The 9,209-nt window shown below is 48.2% G+C and overlaps 1 protein-coding gene across 2 annotated transcripts in view; it reads right to left on the reverse strand.

The window, feature by feature from the left end:
• The window catches only part of GBF1 (golgi brefeldin A resistant guanine nucleotide exchange factor 1), a 101,173-nt gene extending 97,741 nt beyond the window's left edge, over positions 1 to 3,432 (reverse strand). Inside the window, exon 1 of one of the 2 annotated variants that reach the window (XM_063405752.1) lies at positions 3,181 to 3,432. In XM_063405752.1, the coding sequence (XP_063261822.1) occupies positions 3,181 to 3,188 (8 nt within the window). In that variant the 5' untranslated portion in view covers positions 3,189 to 3,432. The remainder of the gene's footprint in view (positions 1 to 3,180) is intronic. The other variant, XM_063405753.1, reaches the window with a different exon arrangement.
• Positions 3,433 to 9,209: the final 5,777 nt, after the last annotated feature.

The following is a 9,209-nucleotide window of genomic DNA, read 5'->3' on the forward strand; positions in this document are numbered from 1 at the left end:
ATCTGCTTGTAAGACTTCTATTTCTTCTCCCTTATTTTTAACAGTAAACAATTAAATAAAAAGTTTCTTAAACTCCATCTCTCCTGAATGTAGAAGACTAAAAATGCCCAGCTAACTGCAAGTAGCAAAATATGAAGAAAATAGACAAAAACCTCCAATACACACCTTTTCCTTTTCACCTGATCCTTTCAAGGAAGGGTGCAAAAACTCATTACTTGGCAGGGCTCTCCTGACATACTAAAACCCTGCAAATCTTAGGGCAGTATTTCATTGCCAACTGTCTGAGAAGACTCAATGAAAATACACTCCTTTCCCCACTGCAGATTCCATTAAATATAACTTTACTCAAAAGCACAAAAATACACTTTATGCACACCAACAAACCCACCTGACCAGTGCAACTGAAACAACCTATCATGCTAGGGATGCAAATTCACACTCAGACTCTGAACATCAGACATAGAGCTCACTTCCCCACCAACAGTGGGTAGAGATGGAGGGAAATACTGCTTTATATTTAAGCTTGCAGCTAACCAAGCAATAGCATACACACATTCCAAAGTAAACCATAAAGCCAAATAGCCTCACTTATGCAAAGGACCTTTGCAACTTCATGTTGGAGAAGCAAACAGAAAATAACTACAGAGTGAGCAGGAAAGAGAAACAACTATTTTCACAGATATGTACCTTGTAAGCTAAGAATCATCCACCCCTGCAAAAACTTAAACGTTTATTTCCAGTGATGGCTAAACTTCCCAAAGGCTACCCCCTTTTAAATGATTAGATAATTTCTGTACATGTTCCTTCAACTGTAGCATCACCACAAGCAATAACTGATCACACTTGAGAGCTCAGTATAGATGGCCTGTATCTAAAGAATGGTGTGAAGCAGCAGAGAAAAAAAGTTACATGATTTACCAGACCAGCACTGAATGATCAGCTGGGTTTATAAGAGCATGGTGGGAGTCAAGCAAAGCCACTAGACATTTGTTCAGCTTAGAGAAGAAAAAAATGTTAACCTGAATTCAGGCTTAATGTTACAAAGGCAGGGTCTGAAGAATGGGATATTGCAAAAGCATTGAACAGGTTAACAGAACTAATATCGTAGATAATTTTAAAAAATTGAAACACCCTCCCTAGTAGAGGTTTTGTTTCAATACCTCTTGATCTCAAATCAAGAATAAATGCCTTTCTTGCAAAAAAATCTTATTCAAACACAAAAAGATAGCAGGCTCAATACAGAAACAAATGGATTCAGTTCTGTGGTCTTAAGTTAGGGAAAAGAAAAAAACAAAGAAAGGTACATATTAAATTTTGAATGCTTTTTAGCTCCTTAACCCTTCAGTTAGTTGTATATAAACTCCTGTTTCTTTGTCAAGACAGATTCACACATCTGCTTTTAACTGCAGACTACTCCTCAGATATGCTCCTGCACAGAAGTTCAGCAGGCAGCACAGTGAAGAGGACAGCCTCAAACCAAGGCAACAAGGAGCCCGGGCCACCACGAGAAGAAGGGAGGCTGTTCACTTTCACAGCCTCACTGATAACAGCATTGGGAACACTAAGTGGGAAAAGGCTGATGCCTAATCATGTCATAAAAGAACAAAAGTTCGTATTTATAATGTTGTCAAGACTTTCAACAGTGTTCTATGTATAATAATAATAATTATCACTATTCTGAGACTTGTGAAATAGCAACACACGTAGAATCTTCATACAAAAACACCGGCAAGAGTTACACCTGCAAATGTTATTTCACACATGCACTGAACACTCCATTTCTCAACCTTGGAACGTGTTAGCCCAACACATCTCAATAGATAGGAAGCCAAATTATTCCTAGTATTACCACAGGAAGTCTTGGGTACAGTTTTATGAAACACTCCCTCTTCTGCTGCAAAATGTCTGCAATTCTTCTGGAAACAAGCAAGAGTTAGCATCAGAAACAACAAGGTCTGGCAGACTTCTATCAGGTCACTTCTTCCTATCATCAACTTTAGCCCTCAGCTATGGCACCTGATTTAAACCCAGTGACACTACTCCAATAATCAACACAACCACAACATAGAAAGGTAATATTTCAAAGTAAGCTTCTGTTGACCTAAATTTTTACTGTTTATGACAATGCAGGAATAATCTAGATAGCCTCTGACCTAGATTTGGCCACCAGAGTCCTGATACAATACACTGCTACCAAAACAGAACATAATGAATCACAAACAACTCCTGACAATCTCACAGCCAACTTTGTTTCCCAGAAGATCAACTGGCAATCAGAAAGCTCCTTTTTTTCCTCCTAAACCTCACATGGAAGGTACAGAAATTTAATTTGCTTAGGTTTTTCAAGCAATAACTGTGCCACAGAAAGCATCACAGGCAGCACAAGTTCAGAGAAGTCAGGATGTTTCTCCAAAGGCTAGTTCCTAATGCCTGGACAAAAGTGATGCAAAGCAATAATTTGTAAGTATGGAAAGGAACTGTGTGGTCCTGGGCATTTATTGCAATTCTGGGCATTTAAGAATGCCCTTTAAAAGATAAGCAGCAGCAACATGGTAGGGGTGGCACATTAGAAAGGAAGAGAGGGACAAGCTTCTCTGCAAGCCTCCACATTCAGCTGCAACAGCGAGGCTGGGCCTGGGAACCAAGGAAAGAAAGGCAAGTCGCATTTACCTATCAAAACTGCATAGTAAAAATGAAACCTGAGATTATTATAGTGAGGGGCATTTTCCTTCTTCCAATTATTTCATACTGTTGAAACTATGAAACATGCCCCCGCATCAACTCAAAACATAGAGCTCTGAGCTTTCCCCTGCAACAGTCGGGAGCTGACCATATGCCAGGACAAGCCTGTCTCCAGCGATGTCAAGCAGCAAGCCGCCGTGGCGCAGGGCAGCGGACGCCAGTGCAGGTGCAGAGCCCACCCTGCAGCTCCCTCCAGAGCCCTGACCCCGCTCTTCCCGCTGCCAGGCGGGCCCTCCGCCCCGTGGGCACGGCCACGCGTGTCAGTCCCGGCCGGCCGGAGGGGCGGCTGCCGCCCCCACCCGCGCCCGGCCCCCGGGGCTGCCCCGGTCCCGTCCCCGCCCCCCGCTGGCCGCGCAAGGTTCCCCCGCCGCCGCTTCCCTCCCGTCCGCCCCCACGTCGCGACAGTATCGCGACAGGCGGTCGCTGCCCGGCACTGACCCCCGCATCCAAAATGGCGGCGCCAGCTCCCCGCGGCGGCGGCCGCTTCACATAACCGGGCGGGCGAGCGGCACCGCGGGCGGGAGGGCTCAGCTCGCCCCCTGTCCGCCCCTCCCTGCCGGCGGCGGCGGAGGCGAGGCCGCGGAGCGCGGGGTCCGCGGGGCACGGGCAGGGACACCGGCCCCGCTCCCTCGCACTGACGTGGAAACCGGTGCACCGTGACCCGCTGCCTGGTTACTGCGCAGACGGACAGCCCGGGCAGCCAACCCGCGCACGATGCGCCGCGCAGCTCCCCGCGGAGCCCAATGGGAACACGCTCTGCCACCGGAGGAGGCGGGCCCTACGGTGACAGCGGCGGAGAGCCAATGAGAGGCGAGAGGGTGGAACCAGCAGAGCCGCTGGCCAATCGCGGTGCGGTGCTGCGCCGCAGCCGCGCCTGAGCGGGCGCAGCCCGGGTGGCCGGGCGGAAGCCGGCGGGAGGGCTGTCCTCGCAAAGCATTGTGGGCCGGGGCTCTCCGAGCCGCTCCCCGGGGCGTGTGGGGAGTCGGGGCCGCCCCGAGCGAAGGATGTGCGGCTGTGGGTGTCAGCGCCGGGGCTGCGCAGCCCCGAGCGAAGGGTGTGCGGCTGTGGGTGTCAGCGCCGGGGCTGCACAGCCCCGAGCGAAGGGTGTGCGGCTGTGGGTGTCAGCGCCGGGGCTGCACAGCCCCGAAGGGAAGCAGTGCCTCTCCGCCGTGTTTCGCGAGTATTTCCCAACTTGCTCTACAGCTTCTTGCAGCTCCTCCGCTGAAGCCGTCTGGGAGATGATCCCCTGCAACCGTTCTGTTCTCTCCTGAACACCTCCTTGTGTCGTAGCTCTGCTGTTTCCCGTGAGCGAGCAGGAGAATGCAACTGAACAAAGCACAGAGTGCAGCTGGTAGGAGACGGCGCACGACAGCGCCCAGAGGAGCACACGCCGCTTCTCCCTTCTCTGCAGTCCTGCTCCCCAGTACCTCTTCTCAAACCTGAACACAACTGATTCCGTGCTCAAGCTGGGCTGCAAACCACGAGCTGCAGCCTTAGCTCATCCAGCCCAACGAGCCTGGCAGACAGAGACCACCATGGAGTTTAACTGCTCTATGAAGCCACTTCATTAATCTGCTGTTTGCAGCAGAAACAATCACAGCTTTGTAGCTATTACAGTGCTTGGCAAAATGAATTCTTGGTGCTGCTCCCACCTTCTCAAGCGCTTTCTATGTCTATGCTCCAGTATCTATGCGGTGTGCTTAAAGGCAGAAATTTGCAGGGGTCACTACTTGTTTAAGCCTCCACCCATTGAACTTGGGACAGAGGACAGAAGGTCCTTGCAGTTACCTTACAGTTTTACAGCTCTAGGATCTTCGATCATGTCAGCCTGGGGATCGCTTGTGACAGGTGTTAAGAGTTGTCAAAGCAACAGCTACCCCAAAATCTTACACTCTGTAGGGAAAACACAAATCACTGGAGCCAACAGAAAGGTGAAAAGGTCAAAAAGTATTAATTCACTTTTAATCACAACTTCATCTACCACAGTGTGGCTGAGGAAAGTTCTCAGACAAAGGCTCAGGGGAACATCCAACAGGACTGTTCCCTGGCCAGCCAAAGGGATATCTGAGGCTGACCCCAATGCCGCCCTAAAAAATGGCCAGGTATTTTCATGTATCATTAGCTGTCAGACTGATTGAGATTCAACATATCTTACATTGAAACTGCCATTACCTCCCAGCTCTGACACCGCCAGGGGACCTTCTGTAGCTGGGCTTTGCCTGGCAGCATGCAGGAAGTCTTTGGATTTGGAAATTTAAGCTGTAATTGCGTTAAGCAGCCACATTCCCTAGAGGTGAAACAAGAAGGAGCATGCCCCAGTGGTCTAGCCATAGGCTCAGATGCTAAGATGTATTTCTCCAGCCTCTGCTAACAGCCATGATACATGCAATTCATCTTGAATTTCTCAGCTATAAAACAGTCAAATACTCACTGAGCCCAGATTTCATATGCCACCTAGGCAATGAATGAATCTGCTTGTTTGTAGAACAAGCAAATTAGTTGCTAGTGCTTTCTCCTTCCCTTTTGCCCCACTCTAGCAGATGCTATCAGCCTGGTGGTATTTGCCAGACATTTTGAAATCCACAGGAGTTCATCTGCTGCTCCATCCATCTGCTGCCTGCTCTGGAAAGGGGATTTCAGGTGCTGGCTTAGCCACTGTACACCTTGCAGCTCAGTCCAGGTTTGTCAAGCCTGCCTGACCTGCCAAGAAGGGGTCTGGACCCCCTTCCATGCCTTCTTGCCCCTTCCAGTGCTCACTGTGTAACTCAGGCTCCCACCCAGTCAGATCTGGTGTATTGGACCCTGCTAAGGTGTTATTTATGGAAGCCTGTCACGGAGCTTGAAACCAAGCCAGGCAGGAGCCTTCTGCTTTACCCAAATGCATCTTAGTGCATTAATAAAGAGCAAACATTGCAATGTGCTTTGCATTTTTACTTAGAATCCAGCACTGCATTGTCTGGAGAGAAAAACAATGTGGTATGGCCCCACACTGCCTGTGGAGGAGAGTTCACTCACTCGCACTACAGCACTGCGTTAGTCAGCCCTCAGACAGCCCAGCACCACCCTGGCTGCACAGAAAATCCTGCTGATGTGACAGTGTGGCACCAACGTCCCCAGCTTGGCAGCAGTGAGGAAACCTGGGTTGCCTGGAGTGCATGATCTAGCAGTGTTTGAAGTGAGTGGTGCACAGCAATGGACACATGTGGGCAAGTGGGAGCACTCTACACCAAAAGATCCAGGTGTAGGACCAGCATACAGGATAGTCCCCAGTCCCTTTATTTCCAAGATAATGCACCAGATCTTATTTGCAACATGGTACCATGAAACCAAAGATCAGACAAGCAGTCTGTGCAAATTCCCAGATTCCTGCTATCTGGTCAGGAAAACTTGGCTTTATCTTTACTGCAAAGATTCAGCTTTTCAGCAGCTTCTGTATTGAGTATTTTTCCTTAGCCCGCAAGAAGCATATGGAAGGGCTGCAAACTCACCAAACTCTGACAATCATCCCCTCAGGCCTTTCCCAGGTACTTGGTCAGCTCACCTGCTTTTATCTGAGGCATCTGAGCAGCCAGCCCCTTGCAAAGAGCAATGTCTCCATGTCACACCAACTGCTTGCCTTTGTTGAGAGTGTCAGAGATCCATGCTGCCAACCACCTGCACCTCTGCAATCTGCACCAGCCTTGTACAGTCCATTAGTCTGGCTCAGGCACTACCAGCTCATGATTATCTACAGAGCACAGTTATCAGATCCATGGGCACTTGTAATACAGAGATTTTCCAGCAGGTCAAGTAGTCTGAGAGAGATTAAACTTCCTCCCCTCCTCTTGGAGGCTTTTGCTGCTTCTCAGAGGCGTAGTAAGGTCTCTAAACAAAAGGGCAGAAAGATGGACTTTCTCAGAAGGTACAAGCAGTTGTCATGGCTAGAAACTATGTGCAGCCACTCTCCCCAGCGTTAGGCACCCCAAAACCATTACTGAAAGTGTGCAGCACACAGTGTTTCTAAGCAGTTGCTCCTTTCCAGAGCAAGCTCAGGTGGAAATTAGCCCAAAGCCAGCTGAAGGATCTCCAAAGGAAAACTGATGTGCAGCATCTGACATGACCTGCATCCAAGTCAGGACCTACAACTGAAACAACAGAGCTGCTGTTGCAGAAACAATTAAAACACTTTAAAACACTTCTCTGGAAACTACACAAACTATTAAAAACTGTACAAACTATACCAAGTACAATATTAAAGCTGCAGAGCAGACTCCTAAATCTAAAATACCCTGCCGGCTGTTCACCTTAGCCTATGTCTCCAGAACACTCCTGCACTTCCCAGTGACATCAAACTCCCACAGTGAACTTCCCAGTGTAATGTTTTCATTGTCTCTTCTTGGCCAAGGCAAGCCATGCCTTTGTGGCAGGAGCAAGCTGGGCTCAATTAGTCATATCTTTGTCACTTCTTGGCGAGACTACAGCTACGTGATACACCTGGGCATGAAGCCCACAGTGATTGTCAAATGCCAACTAGAAGAGCATGCTGCAGTGGGAGCCCTGGCTGCCACAAGTGCATCAAACCGACCTCTGCTCTCTAGGCCATCTTTTGGCATGAAAGCCAAGCCAGATTCAAGCTTGAATCCTGATCTTTAAAGCATTTGATGGCATGGACCCAGCATGGCCAAAAGATCAGTTAAGACACAGAGATCTCTGTGATCATCAGCAACTAAACTGTGATCATCAACAACTGCACCCTCTCCAAGAGTAGTGAACCCATCCAATGTGAGGACCATGTTTATCTGTGGCAGAGACAGGGTCTTCTCTGAGAACAAACTCTTCCCAGCAGTTGAAAAAGGAAGGGTATCTAAGATGCTGAGTAATTCCCTTCTTTTGCATATCCCATCTCTCTGCCAAGACATGAATCAGGGTCACTCTTGGTTTTGTTTGCTTTTGTATTTTTTTCTCTTTTCTATTTTATTTTGTCTAAAATACATTGGTCTCCTGAACCCATGTGAAGTTCTTGGTCTCTTCCCCAGCAATGAAGTCTCCTGCTGGCGTGACAAGATGCACTACAGCTAAGAGGTCTTGGCACTAACCAACAAGGTCTACATTTACACGTCAAGCACTAGACCCCTCCCTCCCAAAGACACCCTTCAAGGGTCAGTCCAGCAGTTAAACTGAGGGTGCCTTGATGACAGACTCCTTCTGCAGGTCCCGGATGGATTAATCCAACAGTCTTTACACTGTGCTCTACAGGGAACCAACTTGTGACATAGTGCCCAAGGGAAATAGCTAAAAATACACTTGTTTCATTATTACTTGTAAGTGTAAGCACAAACTGTGTTTGCAGCAGGCTACTGATGGTGAAAGGTTTGGAGGGAGAGGGAGGCAACTGAAAAGAAAATAAGGTCCCGTCATTACTGCAGACCTTATGCAGGGTTTTCTGCTTCGCTGTGGCATGTAGTGGTAGACTGCCCTGTGGAAAGTGCTAGAGCTGTTACACTGTATCTGTCTCTCCTAATGGAGACAAACCTATGCCGGGGTGGATTAAAATCTGAGCTAGAAACAGATGTGATCTAGTTTGCTCTCATTTTTGGCAGGCAAAAGAGCAGTAAACCCCAGATTACTACCATTAGTACCATTACTACCATGTAAAAACCACGGTTATTTCTCACAAGTGTGTCAATGTTGTGATTCTTTTTAAACTCTCTGTGTTTCTACTGATGTGACATGTCAGTGCATGTTTTTGAACAGTAATCCATAATGCCTGGGTCTGCTTAACCTCTTTTAACATCCTGTGTTGCTTCGTGTGCATTTGTCTTCCCATGTCTTCCCGTGTATCTTTATGTCATGTTATGCATTTATTAGGCTCCACAAGTATGGCTGGTAATTCATTCAGGGTTAAAATTCACGACTATTCTCACATTATTTCCTAATCTTTAAAATATGTCAGTGGAAGAGCTTGAGGGTGACCTTTGACATCATAAATTGGAGAGCAGGTTGACATGGGGGTGACCTCAAGAAAAGCAGACTGTAGAATCACACATCGAGATCAAGAAGAGCCTGACAGGGACAAACCTCTCCCCTGGGCTCCCAAAGCAGGACAGAGATGCTAAGCCCGGCTTCAGCAAACTTCTCCCTATAAGCAGTGGGAGAGAGGGGACCTGTTTAGTTGGAGTAAAATGTGGGTGCCAACACATTCAAGGCTTGCTGTAGCAGGTACAAGCATTTGGGGACATTTCAGGGGATGATCGCACCCTACACTCCGGGATTTTGCCGTGAACTTCGGTAGAAGCCAGGCTGGAATCCAAACTACGAGCAGCATTTGGGCTCCAAAAGACTCATCAGCGGGCAGGAGCGCAGTATTTTTCGTACAGCCAGAAGCCTCCGTGTCCCAGTAGGAGCGGCACAGTATAGCCAGAGAAGCGCTGCCGGTACCGCCTAGATCCGCAACAGTGCGTGCGGTAACTAGCCTATGATGAAGCATC

The sequence above is a fragment of the Prinia subflava genome, chromosome 9 (genome assembly GCF_021018805.1).
Source record: "Prinia subflava isolate CZ2003 ecotype Zambia chromosome 9, Cam_Psub_1.2, whole genome shotgun sequence".
NCBI classification, from domain to species: Eukaryota; Metazoa; Chordata; class Aves; order Passeriformes; family Cisticolidae; genus Prinia; species Prinia subflava.